Source organism: Drosophila hydei, unplaced genomic scaffold, assembly GCF_003285905.1.
Source record: "Drosophila hydei strain 15085-1641.00,03,60 unplaced genomic scaffold, DhydRS2 tig00008114-arrow-pilon, whole genome shotgun sequence".
NCBI classification, from domain to species: Eukaryota; Metazoa; Arthropoda; class Insecta; order Diptera; family Drosophilidae; genus Drosophila; species Drosophila hydei.
In genome coordinates, this window is record NW_022045827.1 from 9,478,465 (window position 1) to 9,504,047 (window position 25,583).

General features: G+C 42.8%; 3 protein-coding genes across 18 annotated transcripts in view; 2 read left to right on the forward strand and 1 right to left on the reverse strand.

Annotated features, from left to right (window-relative positions):
* The first annotated feature begins 1,685 nt into the window (after positions 1-1,685).
* On the forward strand, positions 1,686-9,186 carry LOC111601409. Its single transcript, XM_023317972.2, has 2 exons — positions 1,686-1,828; positions 8,194-9,186. The coding sequence occupies exon 2, from the start codon at positions 8,240-8,242 to the stop codon at positions 8,897-8,899; it is 660 nt and encodes a 219-aa protein (XP_023173740.1). The 5' UTR covers positions 1,686-1,828; positions 8,194-8,239; the 3' UTR covers positions 8,900-9,186.
* A 317-nt stretch (positions 9,187-9,503) lies between these two features.
* Positions 9,504-16,178, forward strand: LOC111601817. Of its 3 annotated transcripts, none has more exons than XM_023318658.2 (3): positions 9,504-10,583; positions 10,648-10,783; positions 10,839-11,110. In XM_023318658.2, the coding sequence occupies exons 1-3, from the start codon at positions 9,652-9,654 to the stop codon at positions 10,869-10,871; spliced, it is 1,101 nt and encodes a 366-aa protein (XP_023174426.1). In that variant the 5' UTR covers positions 9,504-9,651; the 3' UTR covers positions 10,872-11,110. The 3 variants fall into 3 exon arrangements, with proteins under 3 accessions (XP_023174426.1, XP_023174418.2, XP_023174409.2); XM_023318650.2 differs by lacking the exons at positions 9,504-10,583; positions 10,648-10,783; positions 10,839-11,110 and adding exons at positions 13,751-15,581; positions 15,650-15,803; positions 15,868-16,178; XM_023318641.2 differs by lacking the exons at positions 9,504-10,583; positions 10,648-10,783; positions 10,839-11,110 and adding exons at positions 13,752-15,581; positions 15,644-15,803; positions 15,868-16,178.
* LOC111601767 (dedicator of cytokinesis protein 9) overlaps positions 11,483-25,583 on the reverse strand; it is a 29,114-nt gene continuing 15,013 nt past the window's right edge. For 2 of the 14 annotated variants that reach the window (XM_023318581.2, XM_023318519.2), the window contains 12 exons: positions 23,486-23,602; positions 22,600-23,123; positions 22,243-22,546; positions 20,731-22,185; positions 20,314-20,649; positions 18,612-20,084; positions 16,914-18,527; positions 16,701-16,847; positions 13,197-13,407; positions 12,848-13,136; positions 12,547-12,779; positions 11,483-12,049 (listed from right to left, as the gene is read on the reverse strand). In XM_023318581.2, coding sequence (XP_023174349.2) covers positions 12,027-12,049; positions 12,547-12,779; positions 12,848-13,136; positions 13,197-13,407; positions 16,701-16,847; positions 16,914-18,527; positions 18,612-20,084; positions 20,314-20,649; positions 20,731-22,185; positions 22,243-22,546; positions 22,600-23,123; positions 23,486-23,602 — 6,726 coding nt within the window. In that variant the 3' untranslated portion in view covers positions 11,483-12,026. Of the gene's footprint in view, positions 12,050-12,506; positions 12,780-12,847; positions 13,137-13,196; positions 13,408-16,700; positions 16,848-16,913; positions 18,528-18,611; positions 20,088-20,313; positions 20,650-20,730; positions 22,186-22,242; positions 22,547-22,599; positions 23,124-23,485; positions 23,603-25,583 lie in introns of those variants that run through there. The other 12 variants (XM_023318572.2, XM_023318512.2, XM_023318617.2 and 9 more) reach the window with 7 other exon arrangements.

Sequence of the window (25,583 nt, forward strand, 5' to 3'; positions counted from 1 at the left end):
AAGCTGCTTTAATATCAGCCAACTTTGTTAGCTCTCAATTCGAAATTGCCTTCATTGCCAGCATTGCCTGGCGGGGGTCATTTGTGGCCCCAAATCTAATTGCAGCCATAGTCATGGATCGGGCGCTTGGCATCTTTTATCTTTTGTCCATAGCGGAGTTTGCAAGTCAGCGTGTTGAGGCACTTGAAGTCGCCCCAGACACTTCAAGTTCAAGTTCAGCCTGCGCCACTCATTAAGTCAATCGAACGAACGACTGCAATTTGGCAATGTTCACACTTAATGGATTCACACATCTGCCAAATGGGCTGGTTTGGCTGAGACTGCGGCTGCATAAATAACTTGAACAAATGCGCTCAAAGTCAAGCTGCACAGCAGCAGTTTATGATTTCGATTTCGATTGCCACTTCAAGCGACATTATGAGTTGCAATTAAAATTAATTTACTCAATGACCTTCGCTCGCTTCAAATGCATTTGAAGATGCGCTCTGAGACTGCCCGAGTGCGTGTGAGGATGCGCTTTTGCCTTGTCGTCGTGAACTTGAATTGAAATTGAAAGTTGATCTTCAATTAATTCGATATTGCAATTATAGCAATGAGCTAAGCATAAAACACCTGCTGACAGCACATAAACATGCAAAATTCATGCAAACGCATTAACACAACATTAATCAAAATAACATTAGTTTAGGCGCTACTACGCATATTTATGCTACAATTAAGCCAAACGCAAAAGCAATAAAAATTTAATTTTTTTGATTTTTCCTTTTTCTCTTATTTTGGTTGTTTTCTCATATTTTTGACCAACAACTTGTGGCTAATGATGAGCACGTTGTGCCGGAAGCAATAGCGCTTCATTGATATTTCTGACATTATTGACACAGTTTTGTACCCCCCTGCAGCTCACGCAACCGGGTTCGCATTACATAAGTGAAATGTAAATAAAAAAAAATGTTGATAAATTGCGAGAGGTTTTTTATTTTTTGTATGCCGCCAAGGGGCACAACAAAGGAGAAAAAAATAAATAAATAAATAAGTAAATCGATAATCATTTGTTCAAACAAAACGCGTAACGGCATCAAAAATTTTGCATTTTTTTATTTCAAATACATTGTCATTCATTTTTTCACCGACAATTTGCCTAGTCAAGCCACAGGCCAAACAAAAGACTCAGGCAACAAACTTGTTTCGAGGAGCAACTCGCCTGCATACATGTTGCACGAATCGCTGCTTGGCCATTGCAGCTCAAACCTAACACCGTGACACACTTATGCGAGTGTGCATGAGTGTACGTGTGTGAGTGAGTGTGAGGTGTAATTTATTGTCGATTTGCTGGCCCATAACTCAATTAACAATGAGATGTCCAACTGGAGTTTGAGAGAAAATCGCATTTGGTTGAATCTGCTCGAGTCGCTGGAACTGTTTGTAGGCATACCCATACACACACATACATTCGCACACACCCATACACACATAGATAGATGCGTCAAGCGCGGTTTGAGCCATGTTCGAACGGCAACCGCAGCGTTGTCGTTGTCGTTGCTGGCTTTGGCCTGACGTGCACCTTATTTTCGTTTTGTTTTTCATTTTTGCTTTTGTTTTTTTGTTTTGTTTTGTTTTTTTTTTTTGTTTTGGGGACAAGCTATAAACCGTGGCAAGATCGTCGTTGCGTTCAGTTGGTAAAAGTGAAGCGTTGCGTGCGGTTGTCTCTCTCCACACTAATAAAACAATTACAAGTACATCAAATATTCATTCTCGCTCGCTGACTCGTTTGTGTTGCTTACATCGTACATATATAGTATATAGGAATATATATACGTATATACACAAGGTGATTATCTACGCATATCCTGCCAGGATATTGCTCAGAAAAACTGTTCATCTGTGCCTTGCTCTGACTTTGTGTAGTGTATTACCAAGTGCAAGTTTTCGGCTAAAATAAGCTTGAATTAGTTGAATGGCAAATGGGTTCAGAAACAAAAAGGCTGGGCTTTGTGGTGTGGAATTCATTTGTTATATAGAAGAGTACAAAAATATGTATTATTTATTTATTAAATCTTAATTAAAGTTTATGAAAGGTTTTTCAATTTCAATTTCAATTGCGGGCTACGAAATATATATTTAAATAGATAATTTTAAATTGTTAACAGCTTAGAAAAGTTCGAAATTAGGTTGGCATGTGTTAAATATTAAATAAATTTTCTAAAATATATTTAATATATTAAATTATGGAATCTTTCGCTAAAATGGTAAAAGTCCTAAAAGATAGATTGACAACGGTACATAAAATGAAAACTCTGTATTAATAAGCATCTGATCAGCTGCAAGCTTAGATAAATACATTGTAGAATACAAATCCTTTTATGACACGATATATATATAATATATAAGAATATATTATATAAAATATTTTAAATATATAAAATTATAAAATTATATAATATATAATATATATACAATTAAATATTTAATAGAGATCTAAACCAAATATAAAAATTTGAAAAAAAAAAATAAATAAAATTGCAAGATAAACGTTTATATAAATTAAGAACAATGAGAAAACAAACATAGCATAGATCAGGAAAAATATAATAGATAGCTAGTTGCTAGAAAACGAACTGAAATTCAATATTTTTAATATTATATTAAGAATATTTATCTACTTGCTTTCTTTTTTATGTCAAACAATTTTTCTTAAACTTTTACAAAAATAATGCTACTCCAAATAAGAAACAATCTGGTAAATCCCAATTATTTTCTAAGTATTATTCTAACTACTAAGCTTTAGCCTTCTACCATGATTGTGCTGAAGCTCGAATACAAATTCAGCTGCACTTATTGAGCTACTTGAGGTTCCATATTTACAGAGCTCTTTATCTGACAGCAATTAACCTGCCCTAGTTTTGCTTAAAACGCTGCGAGAACGGCCCACACCCATATACATATACACACACACACAAATGTAGGCCTGTGTATTGCTACCAAATTACATGCATTGAAGCAGAAGATTGCGCAATATGTTTTGTATTTGGCCGCCTCAGTGCAAATGAGCGGAAAATCTAATTTTCCAGCCGCATGCAAATTTTGTTTTATTTTTGGTTTTTCGTTTTATTAGTTTTTGCAATATGCGAAAATGTCAGCCTGCGGTCATGGGAGCTGCTGGCGACTGTTATTGCTACTGCAGCTCGTGGAGGTCGTAAAACATAAAACATAAAATAAATTCATGATGCTTTATGGCATTCAGGCGACAAACAGATAACAGTTAAAACTCACTTGACAAATACCCAAAAATATATACATATTTAACAATCTTTTGTTGCTGCTGTTGTTGTTGTTGCATTGCAAATAGCACAGCTGATGAGCAAGTTTTGGGCATCGTGACCATATAATGCAGCCAATCTACAGAAGACAACAAAATTCCAGTGAAGAAATCGCAAGTCACGTCCCCAGCAAACTCGTAACTGCCAACTGCAATTTCAAGGCTGCCGAATTGACAACAAATAATTTATTTCTGATACAGCCGCGAAAGTCGCAGCAAACAATTGCATTGATCTGCGCACAGACAGACAGACGCCCAGAGGAAAGTTGCCAAAAGTCTAATTTTGTCGCCTCGTAACTGTGGCAAATGTGCTGGAGCCCTTTACAGATGCTGACAAATTGCATTTAACGATTTGGCTTAAATTTCAAATGCGAAAAGCAAGCCATGATCATTAACTGCCGCCAGTCATCGTGCTGCTGCTCGCTCTATTCAGCTACGCTGCGAAATACCTTTCTCTAGGCCTGGCTCAGACAGTTGTCCCAAGAAAAAAATATTTATTCAATTCATTAGCGTTGCGTCAAAAATCTGTCGTGGGCAGCCCAAAATGATTTGCGTCCAGGAGCGTCTTCAGCTCATTGCTTTTTATAGATGTTGTCTTTTTTTTTATGTCATGACCAAAAACTGAAAATATTTTCACTATCATTTCGCGGCATTGTTATTGTTATTTTTATATTTTTTTTTTGCCAGTTACAAACCTGAAGCTGTGCCCGTTGAGCAGTAAAAGTAATGCACCTTGCTTAACCAACCTGACAGCTCCTTTGCTGGCTGCTGACTGCTGGCTGTTGGCTGTTTCATCTGCCCCACTGTCCCACACTGCAGCAGTGTCCAGCTGTCCGGCTTGTCTGGGACGATCACAAACTTGCTCACAGCTCGCAACTGGCTGACTTTCTTCCACAGTCTGTCCAGTTTTTCTACATATTATTTGCGCGACTTTGTTTACCAGAAAGCCTCTTACACTCCTACCACATGCCTCGTACCTCGCTGCTCGCAGCACGCAGCTCACAGCTCGCAACTCGCATCTCGCACCTTGCAGCTGGTACCTGGCCAGTTGAGGCAATTAAAAGCCACAGCCAGCGCATCCGCGTGCAACTTTCTTAACAGTTTATGGCGCATCCTGCTTGGTGCGCAGCCCTTGAGACTCAACAGCTGAGGCGTCTGTGCGAAGTTCTTAATTTCAGCCGCCTCTGTCGTCGTCAAATGACAAATATTGCAACATTGCTCAAAGTACGTTCTCTTCACATGCTTCTAATTGATATGAAAAACAGCAAGCAGCAGCAGCTAGCAAACATACTTAACAATACACACAAAGGCTTGGAGCAGACCTACTTTAAGCCAAGAGACGCCCCAACTGGTTGTCGACAGATACTAGAGGTAGTGTGCCAGTTGCCTGTTGCCAGTTGCCAGTTGCCAGTTGCCAGTTGCCGGTTGTTTGTGGTTAGCAAATCCGTCTTCTTTATAATTGCTGTCATCGGTGCATCAAAAAACTCGTCTCACCTCTGTGTTCTACATTCGAGCGCGATACTAGCCAAACAAACACATAGACCAAGCCAACTGATTTCTCTCCCAACTCAAATGAGATGAAAGATCTGCTTTTACATTGATTTCTAATTAATAAACAGCTTTCATTAACTCGACGCAGAAGTCAATAATGAATGTTAATCAATTTTTATATTTTTTAATTTATTTTTAGTGCACATATTTTATAAGTTTTATTCAGTATAAAATTCTTTGACTTTGAGATTAGAATTTTTATATTTATATATTTTTTAGATATGTTTTTAAACATTTTTATTTTATTGGAAATTTTCACTGCGTTCTGAATACTTTTTTAATATTTTGTATGTTTTTTTTTAATGCTTTTTGCTTTTTTAAAATTTAAATCAATTTTTTATCCACGCATCAAATTCATCAAATAACATATCCATGGTAACTGATTGACTGATCGGTTGACTTAATGTCTGACTTGACTTGAATTAACTGGCCGACGGAATGATTGAATGTTTTGTTAACTAGGCACCGGCTACCGATACAAGGGGTTATGCCCAAGTTGACCTGCCACGTAACGATAAATTGCAGTTTGAGTTTTTTTTGTGAAAATCATGAAACTCTTGAATGGCTGCAAGCTTAACTTTCAATGCAGCTTTTTCATAAATATATATATGTATACATTTTCAAGAAAATTGCTCAACAAACTTGAAATTTCTTGTTTCAAAACTTGAGTAATTAAAAAAAAAGGTAAAAAATAAACAAACATGAATATAATTATATAAAATTTATATGTATATATAATTTTATAAATTACTATATTTTTTGATTATAAAATAAATAACCATAACCTTTAACACTTGCTAATTAAGCTCTCTTAACAAGCATGAAAATAATTAATTATTTTGTTAGCAAACATCGGAAATATCCCAAATAAAAACAGATGCAAACATTGGCTTAAGATATTAGCTGAAAACTCAATCAAATGAAGATATTTGCAGATTTTTCACACACTTAAATATTTTACGACATTTCGATAATTTACCAGCCAAATTAGCAAACTGGTTCAATAAAACGTCGTAGCAATTTATAAAGGAGTCAAAAGCATAGTTTGAATGCCTAAAAAGTCGTGATGCATAAATAAAAATTGCAATCGAAAATAAAAAAGGAAATACTTTAAATTACACAAGTGTGAAAACCAGTTGCGATTAGATGATATTAAAGACATGAATGCAAAAAGTGCATAAGCTGAAGATTAATTGTCGCGTATGGATAAATACACACACATATATATATATATATATATATATATATATATATATATAAATATATTTATAGAGTGGGTCTTCAGCTGTGAGGCAATGACAGAGGGAATGCAGCTGCATGGACGGGCCAAATGCCAATATGGCATGGCATGGCATAACTTAACATACACACACACACTGCGCACAACAAATATTGGAATGTTGCACAGATGTTCAAGTTAATAGCGAAAAATTAAAAAAATATTAAACATTCAATTTGTTGTCTTTCAATTTATTTGGCGATCGAACATGCTTTGAAGGTTGATTTGCCTTTTTTTGTTTTTGTCATTTTTACGAGCTGAAGCAGCTCCACACTTGATATTAGTCACAGTAAGTGTCTTGGTGGGCGGGCACATATGAAATGCCTTTCTCCACGCAATTAACAAGTGCCCTAAAAAATACCCAAAAAAAAGAGACGAACAAAAAATTGAAATATTCAATTATTGCATAACAATTTATAAGCGTTAACAAATTTCAAAGACAATTCCAATTGGCCCCTTCAAATACCCAAAAAAGACAGCCCACAATTGTATTCGAATTTGGTTTCGATTTTTGTTTGTTGTTTTTTCTTTCGTCTTACCCACGACAATTAGCCCGGCCAAGACGTGTACAATGCACATAGGAAGCGCAAATGAGGCAACGGAAATTTGAATTACAAAATTTACAAGCCGTGAAAATGCTAAAAAAAACATACAAAATAAATGTATAAAAAAAAGTTGCAGACAATTGTGCGTGGCACAAAATGTAAAAAGCAAAAAATAAAACCAAAACAAAACGAAACCAAAGTCGTTAGCTCTGTTATCAGACGGAAGAGTCAAGTTGGACAGTTGAATATTCAGCCAACTGTGTGTTATATATGGCCTAACAACAACAACAACAGCAGAGCAAGCCAACAGCAATGCAACTTTCTCCATTAAAGCCAAGAAAAAATAAAGTATTGCTTGGTATGCAAAGACAGACGGTGTCAGAGCTAGAAAACGGTCGGGCTTGGCATGTGCCCTGCCTCAGAGAGCTGGCTCTGTGCTCTGTACTCAGTTCTCTTGTAGCTTAGTGTAAGAGTTGTGCTGTTGAGTGCTTTATTGAGCTAGGTCAGTTTTCATTTGTGGAGCTAGAGCTGAAATTGGGTAAAGGTCAAGAGTTTATGAGGAAAGTAAGTGAAGTTATTTGAAATTATTAACAGACAAGAGTCGAGTGTTTACAGTGGGTCAGAGTTTTATATTTATATTATTAAAGCACCTCTCAGTTATTTCTATCAGATCTTGTCAAATGCAATTTCACACTCTCTAATCAATGTAATTTCAAGGTCAATTGGCATTGTTCCCAGTTATTAGCATTGCCTTAGCGTAGCTCCTGCTTCTTTGGCCAATTAATTTGCCTAACAAATGTTAAACAAAAACTGTTTGAGCCGGAGCTAATTGTAATAAACATATTTATATAAGACCATCGACAGATGCAATTTTGATGAGTCTGAGAGGTGGCGCAGCTGCCATCAATAGACCATAAAATTTGCATACAATTTTGCCTGGCTTAAGCCATAACTTATAATAGATAAAAGCATAAAACAATCAGCTAATTTGCATGCACAGTTATTAAAACAAATCGAAATACAATCAGACTTAGATTGTTGCCAAGCAGAACTTAGCGTCTGCTTATAGAATTCTCTTGATTACGAATGGATGGGTGGATGGAGGAGGGAGGGCGATTGCAAGGCCGTTACAAATTGAAATGGAAAAAACTACTCAATTAGGCGAATTGAACAAGTTGAACAATTGCCAGCGACAAATTCCATATAGAAAGCCAAACAAAACACACAGTCAAAATCGGTCAAAATCCGACAGATTCCTATTGAGTGATCGGTCTGGTATTTCCAATCACTGATTTCGCATAAAAAGATGTCGACTCATCCAAGCGGAAATGGAAATGGGTTGGGCACCATTTTGGCATTTTGGGCGTTGGGTCACTCGGCAAATACTCAAAACAGCAAGCGAAAAAACTTGAAATCGAAACCTAAAATAATCTAAATCGAAACTGAAAACAGTTTCAAATCGCGCCTAATCGAAGTACCTTTGGCTTTTTTTGTGCTTGCAGCTTTATTTTCCTCGTCGATTTTACACCGAGCCAAGCCCACTGCGAAATGTTTGTGCTGCGCACGTTGCTGCTGGTGGCAGTGAGCGCCACCGTGGCGCTGGCCCAGCGTCGTCTGGCGCTGCCTGATCCGCGCAGCTGCGCCAATCGTGTCCGACATGCCACCTACCGAGATGCCAGAGGCGTCTCGCACTCATACTTCTTCAGCTGGGAGCATGCGCCGACGCGCAGCCTGGAGGTGGACTGGCTGGATGCACGTAACATTTGCCGGCGGCACTGCATGGACGCCGTTTCACTAGAGACGCCCCAGGAGAATGACTTTGTGAAGCAGCGCATTGCGCGTGGCAATGTCCGCTACATCTGGACCTCGGGTAGAAAGTGCAACTTTGCTGGCTGCGATAGGCCTGATCTGCAGCCGCCCAATGAGAACGGCTGGTTCTGGTCCGGCTCTGGCGGCAAAATTGGACCCACTTCGCAGCGCAACACTGGCGACTGGTCGCAAACGGGTGGCTACAATCAGCCACAGCCGGATAACCGCGAGGCGGCCCAGGGCAACGACGAGAGCTGCCTGTCCATTCTGAATAACTTCTACAACGATGGCATCAAGTGGCACGATGTCGCCTGCCATCACATCAAGCCCTTCGTCTGCGAGGACTCCGACGAGCTGCTCAACTTTGTGCGCTCCCGAAATCCCAATGTGCGTTTGTAATTCTAAAATGTAAAACTTAAATTAAGCCTACAAGGAAAAAACAAAAGAGAAAACATATTTATGTAGCATTAAACGGAGCATTGTCTGATTCGACTGTTTGTCTGATTGATCGTATGCTCTACCAGCGCTTTTGGCCAATTCCGTTCTTATTTTTTTTTTAAATGGTTTTGTTCGCAACAAATTCTTTAGCAAAAAATTTGAATAACATTTCCGTGTTGATACGCGCATGAAAAACAAAATTGTTAAATAATTTTAAAAACAAATTGTTAATAAATATACAAATTGAAGCTGATAACAAATAGTTCAATGCCTTTTTATTAAGCGGAAGCGGAATCTATTAAGAATTCTTTTTTAAAATATGACATATTTCCATATTTCAAATAAGTCGCATAAAGACTTTGCTTAAAGCGAAACGCTTATAATTCCGTTTGAGACATAGATGGCGCTACAAAAAGCGCACTGCTCGCTTTTGACGTGTCTTCATGTGGCTTTATATGGCTCTGGCAAGTTGAAATCTGCTTTGGGATCGTTCAGTTGAACAACAAAAGTAGCACTAGGATGCCTTAGTTTTTAAATCGAAAATTTCCCATAGTAGCTGCCGAAATTCCGTCATTTGAATCACATCAATAGTTTCTTAACACTCATACAGTTTTACACATTAAAGTATAAATAATAAATTAATAGATTAGTTACTATCTACTGTCCAATTATAACTGACTACACCCATTTGAAGATAAGTTTCGGACATAGTAATGCAGTCCAATAAAATGGGAAGTAAAGCCGAAACGAAACAGTCCATTCCAAATCTTTATGAGTCCGATGGCGAGGGCGAATCATCACTGAATCCTTACGCTCTGGAGTTTATACCGTCGTATATGAAGTGTGGTAAGATCGATAATAGCAAGCATTCGAGTAACCAAAAGACGAAAACCGAGGCCACCTCAACCACCACACTGGTCCAGCGTGAAGTCGTCGGCGATGCATCCTATTTGCAGGCCCAGAGGCAGCTGTTCGAGCTGCTTCACCAGCTGGGAGATAAGTTCATGCCACTCAAAGCGATCAACCTGAGCCTTGCTGTCGATGGGCAAGGCGTTAATGTTCAGTTCAAGGCCGATATTGGCGTGCCCGGCAAGCAGATGCTTGACGAGAGCCTCTGCCAGGATGCAGCCCTTCATTTGGAGATAAGCGACTGCTCCTTAATACCACGAAGACTGCCTAATGTGCTGGCCGCCAATTTTATGGTGCGCATGGGCGATGTCCTTAATGATAAGATGGAATGGAACGAAGACTCCATGTGCTCAGCCCGTACATCAATTGCTCTACAGCCAATGGATGAGAAGTATTTGGATGCTAGGTCATCGATGGGGAGCAAACATTCGATCGAGAGCAAATTATCCATGGAGAGCAAGCGCAAGTCTTGCTCAAGTTCCACTATCAGAGACATCAATGCTGCCCAACAATCAGTGGGCACTGCAGTATCCAAGGAATCAATGCCCAAAAAAACGAAGCAGCAGCCGGAACCAATCCTTAAAAATGGTGTTCGTCCCACTCTCGCCAGACCAACTATCGCCAGCAAGATGCACGTTAGTGCTCCATCTGAAAATTGGAAAAATGTTAAGATAGCCAGTCCCAAGGTTGAGACACGTGCAAAATCTATGTATGTTATGCAGGAGCCCAAGTTCGAGTATGTATGCTAACTATCATCAACTAGCATCTCAACTAGATGTTATATATGCATGTACTTTCAGGAAAAAATCGAATAAGGGCATACATACACCTCGACAAAGTTTAGGGCAAATCATCAAAAAAGGTTTGACTGGTGGCCAAAAATTCGTGCCACGAAGCACGCATACATCCCAAATGCGCCAAACACAGGTGCAAAAGGTAATCGAATAATACCGATTTAACAATTAAATTATTTATTCGCGAACATTTGCAGCGCTTGAGCCTCATGAAAGCGACCGACAATTAGAATCTGATTAAAATTCACTATATTAACGCATTATATATAAATATATATATATGCAAATAACAGAGGGAGACATGGAACTAAGGGACCAGTAAATTAATTCTTTTAATTTTACAGAACAGTCGTGACTTCAGATCAGGACTTATAGTTCGTAAGCTAATGATTTGTCGTATGTAAAAGAAATATTATTTAATTACCCAACACTGGTTAAGACCAACCAAGTAAAAAAATAAAATAAGAAATAATAAGCCAATTTGTTTTGATGTTTAACAAGTATTTTATTATTATTATTATTATTCGATTTCACTAGAAAATGCATGTAAATATATATATATATATTTAGATTCATGTTGTTTAAATACTTTGGTAAGTTCTGCTTCAGCTTCTGCTTCTGCTTCTGGAACTTAGGTCTAGGCGTAATCGTATCGTAGGTTTACATATATATTTCTTGTTCTGGCAGAGCTGCATAACTATCGATTGTATACTGGTAAATGAAGAGTTTTGAAACGATACATTGATTTATATTCAAGCTAAGTATTGCGATTTCCAATTTATATATATATATATAAATATATATATATATATAGGTATAAATATATTCCACAGCTTTGCAGCTCTTATTAGGTATAGTTAGTTGTGTTTACTATAATTTCATTATCAAACAATTTTTAATCGAAGACACGGCAGATTTAATCTAATAAAGGATCTGAGGGAGCTTAATAAACAGGAAGTACGTTTGGGTATTTAAATGTATATCAAGGGTTTTCTTTCTCTAGTCATGCTTCTCACTGGAAATTGTAAAAATAAGCTATGAATAAAAATTATAAAAAAAAAAACCAAAAATTGAATAGAAAAAAATTTACAATGGTTAAGACATTCTTAGATGTATGTACAAATATGCATTTACTTAAAATTTAATAACAATTAAAGGTCGACTCTCGGTATGCTAATCGCATTTATGAACTTAACAAGTGTTTGGTCAACTGGCCGAAAAATTAGTTACAATTTCGTTTGTCTGTGTGTAGATGTGTGCGTGTTGATATATATATATTTCGTTTTTATATAAATATATGCGTATGTAGTATATGTAGATCTTTATGCTGTATATATGATGTTTGTGTGGGGTATATATATGGTATTTGCTGGTTTGCATGGGCTTTAATAAACGGCAAAACCAAAACCTAAAACAGAAAGTAAAATTGAATTAAATGCATGAATTGGCTGACGATTCGATAGGGTTCAAGCAATTAGTACAGGTTATGTTAATTGTTCGTTTGTTTCATTTTTGTTTTAGTATGCCAATTGCTTAGGGTTAGTTTGGTTTTTTTTTAGTAATGAGCTGAATACCTGGACGTTAGTTGCATGGATGCGTGCGTTTAGCATTGTTAAATGAGACACAAACCAGGGGACGGGGCGTATTGCTAAGTTTACTTGCCACAACAACAACGACAACATCAAACATCAAAGGTCAAAGGTGAAAGATCAAACATCATTACAAAAGGAACACCGAACAAGTTTAATGCTACAAATTACGCTTCTACGTCGCTTTGTTAAAACCGTTTTTAGTAGCTGTGCGTATATGTGTGTATTGGTATTGGTATTGGTATTGTTTGGTTTTTATGCTGGTTTTGTTTTAACCGAATTTTTGTTTTGTGTTTGTTTTGAACTTAAGCTGTACTTGAGTTATGTGAGGCCCCACTGATCGCATTGAATAAAGCCATGCTATTGCGCTGGGCTGCTGCGTCGGCATCATCGCTAAGCGGCTGGAATGACTCGTCTTGGAGTAACTCACTGAGGGCTTGACACAGCTTCTCATAGTTCTCCTTGAGCACATGATGGTACTCCTTCTGATCGGCACTGATCATCCGTTCGTTCACGCAGAGTGCTTTGTGGCAGACGCCAATGAAGTCCCTGCAGTTTAAAGAGTTTTAGATTAGTCAAGCTATTTCGTTGTCAGTTAGTATATTGCTGCTCTCTACCGGAATACATCCTTCAGATCCTCAACGCGATCCAGCGAAAAGTTTTTGATCACCTTGGCATCCAGAAAGGCGTGCGCATAGGCTAGGGGGCCCGCATTTACAGTAACTGCTACGCTGCCTTGCAGACGCAACTGCAGCTTCTTGACATCGGCCGGGGGCAAAATGATCTCCTCCAGCTCTGAAACCTTTGATTGCATCTCATCAATGGCCACCTCTATGGGGCTCAGCTCGATGATCTCACGTGATTTGACAGGTATGCGTTTGAGCACATACGGAAACGAATATCGGGCTGCAGGAAGTAAAACATATACATCACTATATCACGAAAAAATGCTTAGCTTTAACCTACTCTTAATGACCGTCTTGCGTTTCCATTGCTCCTCCACGCTGCCGCGTGCTGCACCAGACTTGGTGAAGGGTGTTTCATACATGAATGTATCCACATCGTGATTCTGTTCGAACTCGTTCAGGCGCTGATCGAGCTCGTCTTTGGTGAAAAACGGTATAACATGGGTGACCTGTATGTAGGCTAGCTTGGCATCCAATTCGTCAACTTTTACCTGCAAGCGAACAGAACGTAACGATTCACATAAGAAGCAAAATCAGTCAATGAGAAGTAGCTGAAGCGCCTTTGGGAAAATGAGCAACAGATGGCGTGGCTCTGCCTATAGAAAGCTTAATGGCTTTTTAAAAATAACTTCGGAGAATGAACAATAGATGGCGTAAATCAGCATGATTAAAGCTTAACTTTAAATGTTTGGCTTGCTTGCGGCGTATTTAAGAGAAGATATAACTATATAAATAAAAAAAAAACAAAAATTTCAATCGTTTTGATATATCTGTTCTAGCACCTATGCAATGGAAGCCAATTTAACTAATCGATCACAGTTGCTTGGCATTTTTGAGGCATGGGTTTGGGAATCAAAGCAATATTTGTGTTTCGGCTTACTTCCGCATTACAATATATTCAATCATTTCAAATGTATATCACTAAAATACCCATGTTATAACTAAATAGCACCGTACAAATAGTAAATTGTAACCTCCACAGAGTGCATTAGTACCAAATTTATATTACAGTTAACAATTTAGAATAGCGACAAGCCAATTAGTTAGTAGCTAATATGGACATTGGCAATGAGATGCACCAACAGTTCATCAAGGACTTCATCCAATCGCTGCAGGTGGGTAGCGAGGAAGGCAGCTGCTGCATGAAGAGCAACAGTCGAAGTTTGAGCGAATCATCGCTCAATCCCAATGCTGCTGAGTTTGTGCCATCCTATATGAAAAGCAGCGATGCTGAGGACGACGAGGAGGCGGAACCACAGTATCACCGACAGGAGCCGAAGGCATCTGCCAGCTCGACAACAACACTTGTGAACAATATTCTGGACGGCGATAGCTTGCACATGAACAAAGACGAGACGCTGGGTCGCATTCAACGTCAGCTTTTCAACTTGATGAACCAACTGGGAAACCAAAATATGCCAGTATTACAGATCCAATTCAGCCTCACCACGAATGGCCAGGGCATCTGTGTTCAATTCTTGGCGCCAGAGGGCAACAAGCGGCAGTACCTCGATAAACATCTATGTCAAACTGCCTGTCTTCGTCTCGAAGTTAACGAGAATGGTTCACAGTCGAATCGACCTGGGTTCACCTTAGCCAGACAATTTCTGATTCGTATGGGCGATGCTCTTAACGACAAGACCCAAGAAAACTCATTGTCTGTATGCCCCAAGTGCACGGCTTTAACGAAAAAGCACAGCTTCACCGAGATGGAAATAGATCGACAGATTGAGGATATTAAGGCATTTGAGACACTTATAAATGAGGATGCCGGCGCACGCTATCAGGAGGCATTTAAGCAACTTTGTCAGAAACTCGGGTTAAACAAAAACGACGATCAGCCAACAGAAATTGGGCCAGCGGCAGTCGTAGTTCCACAGGCAGTCAACCAGACCAAGAATGATGTGTCCGAAAATATTGAATTGCCATTCCATGAGGACGATCTATCAAGCTACGAATGGGATCCGTTCATGCCAGAGTTTACGACAATGAAGGTCTACAGATACCCGACTCCTAATACCCCAGAATTGCGAGTTACAGAGAAGAAGGTTCCTAAAGAGGAGCTGGCGGTAAAAGCTGACTATGAACTGAAGACGCCAATGCTGCCACGGCGCGCGTGTTCTACTCCGGGCAATGCGTCTTCAGCCTATCCCAAACTGTACAAGGTTAACAACCATGTCAAATGGAGCAGTTCGCCAGGAGTTCGCAAGGTCATTACCCACAAGGACAAGGAGAGCAAGATACAGCGATGGCGCTACAGTTCACCAGTAGTAGTGGCTACGCCAAGTGGTACGTCAGCATCAGCAGCAATAACAACTGCACCTGCAGCAACAACTGTAACAGTAACATCAGCATCAGCATCAGCAGCAGCGGGAGGAACCACAACAACAACAGCTGCTGCTCCAGCATCAACATCTGCTGCACCAGCATCAAAATCTGCTGCTCCAGCATCAACATCTGCTGCAACAGGATTAGCGGCCAAGAAGACGTCAGAGCAAGCCCATCAAAATGGCAATCGCATCAAACGGGCCTACCAATTCACCGTGCATCCCAAATCTGGCTCTGTCAGCAACGCATCATCCGAGGTGGCGAGCAAGACAACTGCAAAGATCGAGTCACGCTCCCAGCTCGCCACGGCCAAGCAACAAGGAGCCCATGCCCATATGTAAGTAGTCTAGCAATCGTTACTTAAAAGGCTAACAACCTCTGACTGGAGCTCCATTGAAGCAATAGCAGTCATAAACTCAACAAGGCAGATACCTTGAACCGCACAAGCGGCGTAGGACAAGCGCAGGGCACTAAACATAGCACAACAGCAGCAGCTCAACGAATTGTGGTACCACGTAGCACCCATGCCTCCCAGATGCGGCAGTCGGAGGTGAAGCGCGTAAGTTCTCCTTGCGAGCCATAAATTAATACTCACTCACATTGCCCCCTTTTCTCGTTTGCAGCGCCTAAACCTAATGCGGGGTGACAACGACACTGATGTCCAGTTCAATGAGTACCTGTTCAAATGAGCTAGTTCCAATTGTTTTGGTTGTGTTGTTCATATCAGCGTCTGTCCATTGCACAGCAGTCTAATCCTAATTCTAATTCCAATGAGTTGTCAGCAGAAGCAGCTTGATCTTTATCGTATAGTTAGTTTGTTAGCCCTGTCGAAACAACTCTATCTATATCCATAAATATCTATATATTTTATACCTAGCTGAGCGTAAGCTGCAAATTATACGAGATTGTTAAGCATTTAATATAGGGTCAGTGATGATGTTATATATATATATATATGTGTATATATATATATTTGTGTTAGCAAACATCACAATAAAAATTTGTATTTCTGTAAGCGCAATAAATTTGTGCAAATATTTAAAGTCGGCTTTATAAATTCTCTTATATTTTGTAGGCTGCATTTGGAACTAAAGTTCAACAAAATTTCATAAAATTCATGTCGGCAACCATACATTTGCACTCAATAGGAATAAGTGGAAATATTTGTAGTTAAGTTCGAGTTTGTAGAGGAGACTTTCACAAGGTGCTTCCCTATATATAGCAGTTAGAGACTTTGAAATGGCTAGATTATAAATGTTGATTTTTGCCATTTCTAGTATTATTATTTCGCATTCTCTTATACAATATGTAGAAGGTGTATTTTTCCACAAACATTTTATAGAAAAGAACTTAAAAAAATTCAAGTAAAATATTTTCAATTCAAACGATGCTTCAATTGTCAAACAACTATTTTAAATAAATAAAAAATATTTATAATTTGTGTTTTCCTACGTACCGGCGATGAATCCATTATGAGTTTGACTACGTCGGCCCCAAACTTTTCCTTATACTGTTTGGCCAGGCGTTCAGAAATTTCGCTAAGCGAAGTCAGCTTTGGCTCCTTGTACACGAACTCAATTGCGTGATCTTCCTCGAAGTACATCTTAAGCAAAACAAAATAAAAATAGAAGTTAAAGGAACAGGGCATCGTAGGAACATCTCCACTAACCATGCCATAGAAGACCACTCGATAGAAGCGGCCCAACATGCGCTTTCCGGACCGATTCACCTCGACTATTTTATTGTAGGCCTGTGTGAGATGCTCATAGCTCTGGGCCAGCTCTATAAAGTTGCGTGCACGCTCGTAGATGGGCAGGATGAGCTTGTAAAGCTCGCCGAGGCACTCAAAGCGCTCGGCTCGATCTAGGAAGTCGGCGCATTGCTTCAGCTGCTCCAGCAGCATTTGCTCTGTGTACTGCGAATCTTGGGCGCCAGCATCTAGCTTCAGGCCCTGCTCATCCAGCGGAATGTTGCGCGATATCTTGCCAAAGGCTGTCGAGGACCAGTTGAGAGTGCAGCCTCCGCGCAGGCGCAGGTATTCGCACATAAGCGCCGCAATGTGCAAGTGACAGCAGGCGGCCTCCGAGAAGTTGCCATTCTGCTCGTGATTACGGGCCATGGTCACCAGCCAGGTGTGCCGCAGCTCCGGTGTGGAGGCATACGAGTTGGCCAGCGAATATTGCAGTTCGAGCAGGCGTTCGGGATCCATGTGGTGCGCCTGCATTTGCGCCGTGGCCATAAGCACTGTGCGTACACGCCGCGTCAGATCCTTGACCTCTAGGGGAAAACCTGTGCCCTTCATGGCCTTATCACTGTTGGCATAACTGTTGATATTAGACAAGCTCTCCTGGAAGCGCGCATTGTTCAGGCCAATCACATTACCAATCATCTGCGACACAGAGATGATGACTTGGAGATGAACGCGAGTGAGCGCCTTGCGACCACTGAACTCGAAGTTGCTGCGCATCAGCAGATACAGAACAGCGCAGGATTCGTGGCGTATGTCCACCAGCCGGCTGTCGCAGGCCTTCAGCAGCTCATAGACCATTTGGCCACAGAGCATGGCATTGCCCTTGAATAGGGCCATCGAATAGTTGTTGATGAAGGCACGCAGGGCAGCAAATAGATGCTTGGACAAACGCTCAGACTGGCCCAGCTGCAAGAAGCGCAAATAGACGCGCGCCAGCTTGGGCAGCACCAGGCTATCCGCCAGCAGCTGGCGGTATTGCAGCACATAGAGACCGAGGCAGTCCAGTATGATCATGCCCACTTCCGTGGCCAGATTTGATTCATATAGCGCCTGCTGTGATCTGGCACACAAGTCCATATCCTCTAGCAGATGCTCACGCGTCTGGGTGAGAGTGCCAGTGCCAGTGCCAGTGGTTGGCTCTGCGTTGCCATTCTCCAGCACTGGCGGCGTGCTGCGTGCGGGCAGCGTGTTTGCTTTAGCGGGCCTTTGCACTCGAGCTTCACTGCCCATCACAACATTCTTCTTGCCCACGTAGCGAAACTGCAGCAGGCACAAGTCTAAGATTGAGAGGAACTGCAGTGTCTCTGTCTCGTTGCAGCTCTGCCACCAGGCAACCATTTGATCCTGCGACAGATGCTTCACAATGAACAGAAAGCCAAGCAGCAAATCCTTGCTCTCCGCTGCACTAAACTTGTCGAAGCGCGCCAGGATCTGTGCATGGGTCACGCTTACGGATCGATTGTGACCGTTGCGCAGGGCAACATCCGTTTCGCCATTGGTGTAAGCGCCAATTGTTGTGGTGTCCTGTGAGTGCTAGGGCAAAGGAAGCTCAAGGTCAATATACCGTTTAAGTGTAAGGTGTTAACATAACGACAAAGCTTATATAACTGCACTTACGCCTGAATCAGAATTCGAGTTGAGCGACAAATTGGAGATGCCATTGCCAATCGCTGTGCCCGCGATTGCGGCCAAATAGTTGTGATCCTTGATGTGCATGGAGGTGCGACAGGGGCTCGCATGATCAGCGTGAGGTGTGAGACGGTTCTTGGAACGAGGCGTGGAGGTAAGCGAGCCAAAGGTCGAGGAGTCCTTGCTAAAAACATAGCTGCTGGAGCAACTGAGTCGCTTCGTATAGGACGCCGAGTCCGCATACACATGCCCGTTGGGCGTGTTGGCACCTGAGTCGGACAAGTCATCGATGCGCTGCAAGTTGTCCATGACAATGCCCAGCCAGGGCACATACAAGAGTGCTATGCGGCACAGCTGGCCGCGCTGTTGATAGCGTGCATCCAGCTCGTGCTTGGCTAGCAGATCCCTGAAGACCGACAGCGCATGGCGACGCACATGACCCACCTCGTTGAGGCTGCTCTTCAGCTCCTGCAGCAGCAGACCGGAGAGAAAATGCTGGCGACAAAACTGTTCAGAGAGCGTGAAATGCTGCAACAATTCTGGCGGCCGATTCTTGGGATTCAGCACGAACGGCAGATTGAGCGGCACATAGTGCTCATGCTGGCAAATCTCCTGCAGAAAGTTGAACTTGTACTCGTGGAGCACGCGCGGATTGCCAGGCGCAAACTGCTCCATGTAAAAGCGTATCAGCTTGAACACAAATCCACGGTCCATGTAGCTGAGACATTGCCGCACAAAACGCGCCAGCGAACGGTTCAGCAGCTGCGTCTCCTCGCCGAGATCATCGTAACGGGTTGTTATATAGGGTATCAGCGCCTTAACCAACTGCTCCACCCGATCCGAGTACTCCTTGGGAAATCGTTCGTTGCGCAACATGCGAATGCGTCCAGTGGCCAGCAGATGCTGAGCCATGCTCTTCACAATCAAATCGAAGAAGATCGAGGAGTAGCGCATGAACTTGTTCACGATGAGAAAGTCCGTGTTGTTCGGATTGAGCAGGTACGGCAGATGCCGGCACAGCTCTCCGTGAACGGTGCGCAGTCGAGCTGTCTGCTGACTGTAGTAAGGGCCATGGAACACGTACTTCACGTAGGAAGCCAGCAGCTCTGTGCGTTTCGCCTCATCGCTGATCTGGTGTATGATGTTCGTCAGCAAACGTATCACATTTAGCCCGATCTCCTCCGACTGTGTGTGCACCAGCAGCGTGAACAGCTCGTTGAGGAGCGTGGGCAGAAAGTTGATCAGGGAACGCATATCGATTGCGTGCGCCGCCTTGAGGATCTTGCAGGTCTCAGTCTCTGCGGGCAAGGCTCCAGTCTTGCCGCCCTCCAGCAGCCGTTCGCAGTGACCGAAGAAGTTGTGCAAATGTTGATCCGATGTCAGCACTGTAGAGTCCAATCGCAGGCCAACGCTGTATAGAGCACGCTGATTGTCGATCCACTGAATGTCCGGACCGCAGTTCTGCTAAGAAATTGAAAGGGTTTGTAGGCGGCCGAAGGGTGGGGTAGTTACGAATGCAGTGCATGAAGAGAATGTGCGGAAAAGAAAATACAGAGAGCGGGTTTTTGGTTAGGCAAGCAAGGAATGGATGTGGATCAAAAACACAAAACGATGCATGAGTCAATGATCGACGAGCGGCAGCTGGCAGCTGGCAGCTCCAGCTCCAGCTTCAGCAACAACAACAACTTACCCCCTTACCCCAGCCCAACGGCTGTATCGATAGATAACCCACGGGCAGCGTAGCAGCCACGGGCAAGAGCTGTTCCTCCAAACAGATGCGATTCTTCTGCAGCAACGGCAACCAGGCATATCCGATAGGCGTCTCAAAGGACGCGTGTGCATCGCGTTTCTTGCTAAGATTACAGGATACGTGATAGAAGGAGAAGAGTAAATGATGCTCCGGAAATAGACCCAGTGGCAGGCGCAGCTTGATCTCCTCGTACCAAGTGGGCGTGACATTGTGATGCAGCACCGGGCAGGCGATCTGGGAAACCAACAAATCATGACCAGGTCGGCCATAGATGCACTGTAAACCAAGAGGAAATTTGATTAGAAATACCTCAATATTTGAAGGGAATATTTATAAAAGCTTAGAGAAATATATTACCTTTAACGGTTTACTGTACTCGCCATCGCCATCTCTCAGCTCGACGACGACTGTAATATTGCGAGCGCGTGAAAACAATTTTTGACTATCGAATTGAAGGCTCAGGGGATACACATAGAGATGATTACAGAAACTGGTATAGGGATACGCATCACGCTCGGTTTGGCTCTGAAACTCTGAGAGTTCCAGAGTGAGCGGATGCTTGGCGGAGGCACTGAAAGTGGGTAAAGGCGCCAAAGACTTGGTCAAGCCGCAGGGTGCTGCTTGATCTAGCAGCTGCACCTGCAGACGCATAAAACCAGGTATGATGTTCAGCTTGCTGAGTTTTTCGGGCTTGCGGTAGTCGGCCAGCAGCTTGAGCAGCTCCTCATCGCGAAGCTTGGGCAGCTCCTGGCGATAGATGGTGTTGAATTCGCATATGCAATGCGAGTCCACGTCCAGCTCATGGCTGTAGGCCTTGAAGAGAGGGCGAGCGGCCCAGGCAAATGGCTGGCGATAGTGTCCAATGTGCTGGGCACAGTTCTTGGCCGTTTTGTGCACCTTTTGTCCCAGCTTGGGATCACGTGCTGCCTTCAGATATGGCTCAGCTGCTTGGGCAATGCTGCACTGCAGCACCTTCTCAATACGCAGCACCAGATAGATATCCGCATGCGGAGCACTGACCGACAGCATACACTGGCGTAGCTGCTGGAACTGCTGGCGAGGACAGCGCAGCAGCTCCGAAGAAACACCGTCGAATAGCGAATGCGGAGCCTGAGCCGCATTACGCTCGTCGTTCTCCGCACGTCTGGGGACGCCACAGCCCGCCACGGAGGCGGGCACAGGAGTATTGGGCAGCCACTGGGCAGCATTTGGCTCATTTATGTTGAAGTAGAAGTTCTCGCTGAGTTTGCGTCCGGCTTTGGCGTCGTATAGCGCCAAGCTGGTTATGTAGGGCTCCACCTGGCACAGCTGTTCGCCACCTGCGCCATCCGACAAGTCCGCTGATTGGCACTGCAGTCGGAAGCGCAGGCATTGACAGCTGAGCAGGACGCGTGTGCCGAAGTGATCGCGATACTGCTCCACATTATCGTTGGTCACGGCTTTGGCATTGCTCTGGTAGCAGGCGAAGAGACGGCGACGTTGCTCGCGACGCGCCTGCGCTATGGAGTGATCCGTCTCGCGCCCATACTTCATTAGCTGCGGATGTAGGGACTGGTCCAGACCCTTGAGAGTGCCAAACGTGGGTGGTTCCATGGCCGGTGGCTGTAGCTGCGGCGTGGGCGTTGCATTCGCTGCCGGCTGGCGTTCCAATGATGCGTTGCGCTTTTCCTCCTGCGCCTTATTCTGTGCCAGCACTGAGGATAGCTTGGATAGCCAATCCTTAAAGTCCTGCTCGTTCTCGGCGGCCAAAGTGAACGATTTGTGACCAGCTGTCATACGCAGCTCAAAGCAAAATCGACCGCGTTTCGGATTCTGTGAAAGGTAAATTAAGTAAGTAATTGGAATTTACCATCAATATTCGGGACTCACCTGTACCACTTCCGTGCAAAAGTCCATAACAATGGTGGCCTTGGCGTCGCCCTGCTTCTCATCCTTGTACAGTTCGAGCATGTAGGTGCCATCGATCTCCTGACGCAGATAGCAATAGCGACGCTTGAAAGACTTATTGCCAATGTTGGCGAACATGCGATCCGCGGCCGAATCTGGCCCCTTCAATAGATAACCCTGTTTGGTGATGGTGTCCGCCTGGGACCGAGTCATTTGCTCATCGATGCGATCCTGATCAGCATCGATTTCGTATAGCTCCTCCAGCAGCTCCTCGGCAGGCGACGTGCTACAAATTGTGAAATCAAAAAAAACGTTGGGCTCAACTGCTCGCACACTTACCTGGGCAGATCGTGACAGTTGCCGCCATATGCGCTGTACTTATAGTGGATGAGATGATTCTTGGCGCGATACGTGTACAACGCTTGGCGTGTGAAACGCGTGCACTCGGCACGCGAGCCCAGAGCAGTTGAATCTGACACATCGTCGCTAGCAGCTGGCTCCTCGTCCGCATACTCATCGACCTCCTCGGGCTGCGCCAAATGGGAACGCAATGTGTTCGAGGACAGTGCCGATTCATAGGATGACTCCTGCGAAGTCTTACGACTCACCACCGAGCCATTCGAGCATTGTGAACTCTTACGTGACAATTGTCCATTGCCGTTGGACAGACTGCTGGTGCTGCTGTGGCCGTTGTGAAGGCTGCCATTTGACTGCAAGCTGCCTTGCCGGCTCACCTGACAGTGACCATTGCTGCCCAGAACCATGGGCCCATGCAGCGGCGAAACAATGGCTTCATTTGGTGGCTCAAACCGATCTGCCACAGATTTGGCATTGGTGCGCTGCTTGCGCGGCATAACAATCTCCTGTAATAAATATTCATTGCAGTTATACTTTACTGATAAGGAAAATTACCTACTGATTATGAGAAACGATAAAAGTTATTCTATTATTAAATTGCAATATATATGGAAATATGACTTCAGTTGAAGCCAAGTTACATCTGCTTTGCAGTGGGATTTGCCAACTCATTTTTAGATCCACCTTTTCCTTACTTATAACTAAGCACTAAATGCATATTTATCTATTACACTGCTCAGTGGTACGCATCATTGATTTATGATGCCGCATTTCATTCCGGGTTGATCGAAAGTAAAAGTTTTGTGAATCCAAAATGAAATGAATAAATTATTCGTTCAGGCTTTTAGGCTTTGGCCACGCAACTTACCGAGACATCGTCTGCTGGATAGATAAGCAGCTCGCGCTGCGGATCGTTTTGTATGAGTGTTTTATTTTTGGCTATAAAGGCTTCAAAGTCGATCGGCTCCACGACGAGTGGCTTGTTCTGCAATTAGAGAGACAGAGACAGAGAGAGAGGGTGGGTGAGTTGATATTTTGGTTAGATTCTTGTTTGCTTGCTAATTTATGTGTGCCACTTGTAAAAGCAGAGCGCATCTATAAATACATATCTCCCCCAATAACTAAATACTCATGGCTATGCTCATTCCCATTTTCGAATTCATGCAATGCGCGCGCCCAGCTGAATTTATTGAATTGAGGCACGCAATAAATTTATGGCCATTTGCCTATAGCCTCCCGATACCACCCCACGAAATGCTCGGACCTTGACCGCATTACGTAGCGGATGTCGACGTCTCCGTTTGAAATTTTTTTTTTGATATTTTGTTGTGTCTGGCTGCGGCTGCAACTTCTAATGATATGTTCCATGCCATCCACACGCCGGCGTGGGCCGAGCCATTGGCATAAACAAATCGATTTTGTTTAGGCATTTGGCATTTTGCAACGCCCCGCAGCCAATTTAAGAGATCTTATTTTGCGCATTTGAGTTTTAGACTTTTGGCCACGATGACACCATGAAGGTGCGCCTGCAAACTCTACCTGACAAGTGGGCAGCAGGTGGCCCAACCCTTTGTGACATGGCGCCAACTCGAAAGGTTAAGGTGTCATTTCCGGTGTCGCTTACCATTTGACGTGAGCCCAGAGCCTGGGCTTGGCTCTGGTTTCACTTAATGGTGAAATGAGAGCATCGTGTGATGCCAATGCTTCTGACAAGCAAAAGGGTCGGCAGGTCATACGGGTATATAAACATTAGCTATTAGCGATTGTCTTAGGTCAGCAGGGTTTGCTATAACCGGAGAAAGCGTTGAAGGTATATAGAGTAGAGTTGAGTAAAGTCTATCAATATATCATGTAGTAATAATAATATTTAATTTATGATCTACAATTCCTTTGACAAGAAAAGAAATTATAATTTAAAATTATAAGAAGAATTTCGTATGTCATAAGTGAAACTCAACTGAATTGTTAAGTCACAGAAATGTTACGAAAATAACAGAAAATATTGTTTTATTCATATGATATTTTTACAGCTGTTGCCAAAATGGTATTAGCCAGATATCAGAGAAATTTTGAACAAATATGCAAAGCGAGAAGAAAACAGTAGCTATAAAACAGGTTAAAAAAGCTAGCAGAAATCTTAAGAATTTGCATATGATAAAAGTAAAGGTAAGTTTCGATTTCGATGCTATTCTCCATTGAGCAACTCACGTCTATATCTGGTTTCTTATAGCCAAGGCAGCCTGTAGGCTTAGGCGTTCGTGTGAGGAGCTAAATGTCAATGCACTTGTCGCCTGTTCGCGGTGATTGCCTGTCACATGTGAAAAGCAATTCGTTTATAGGCCCAAGTCGCGCATCTGCCTTCTCTTTCACTGCACAGCGGTTCTCTCTTTCACGCCCCCTATCTTTCTCTTTTCAGTCACGCACATGCATGCAAATTGCCTGCGTTCACGTCGTCACTTGCGCAATTAAAGCCCCCGCCTCGAGTCGCTGCCCTCACTCCAAATGTCTGAGCCGGGAGCGACGACAAGTGCATCGGGCATTACGCAAAGCAATTACCAAATCAATTGGGCAGCCAAACTACAACATATGACGGCCATATATGGTATATACCCTGTAATAACGGAACAGTACGAATAGGCTAGCATACCAAGTAGGTTAGCTATTGGAAATGAAATTTGCATTAAGAAAAATTTAAGAAAATCTAAAAAAAAAAACAAAGGAACGATTGCACCAATTTGTCGCTATGCCAACTCTTCTAACTTAATGTTAACAAGCAAAAATATTAAAAATGCAGTTGAATTCTTTAAAAAAAAAACGAACTTCCCCTTACATAAAGCTGAATGGCTGTTGTTTATCTTGGACTGTTCTTAAGGATTTGCTAACTAGTTTTATCGGTAGCATCTTACAGGTTGGCAGCGTGTTGTTAGTTACGCATACGACAGAAACCTTCAAGCAGAGCATGTAAA

What these genes read in the sequence shown, in the direction of transcription:
- LOC111601409 (XM_023317972.2), top strand. Translation starts at nt 8,240, where the DNA reads ATGTTTGTGCTGCGCACGTTGCTGCTGGTGGCAGTGAGCGCCACCGTG.
- LOC111601817 (XM_023318641.2), top strand. Translation starts at nt 13,972, where the DNA reads ATGGACATTGGCAATGAGATGCACCAACAGTTCATCAAGGACTTCATC. An exon ending in CAAGGAGCCCATGCCCATAT is followed by an intron (nt 15,582 to 15,643) that starts GTAAGTAGTCTA and finishes GCTCCATTGAAG; the next exon opens with CAATAGCAGTCATAAACTCA. An exon ending in GGCAGTCGGAGGTGAAGCGC is followed by an intron (nt 15,804 to 15,867) that starts GTAAGTTCTCCT and finishes TCTCGTTTGCAG; the next exon opens with CGCCTAAACCTAATGCGGGG.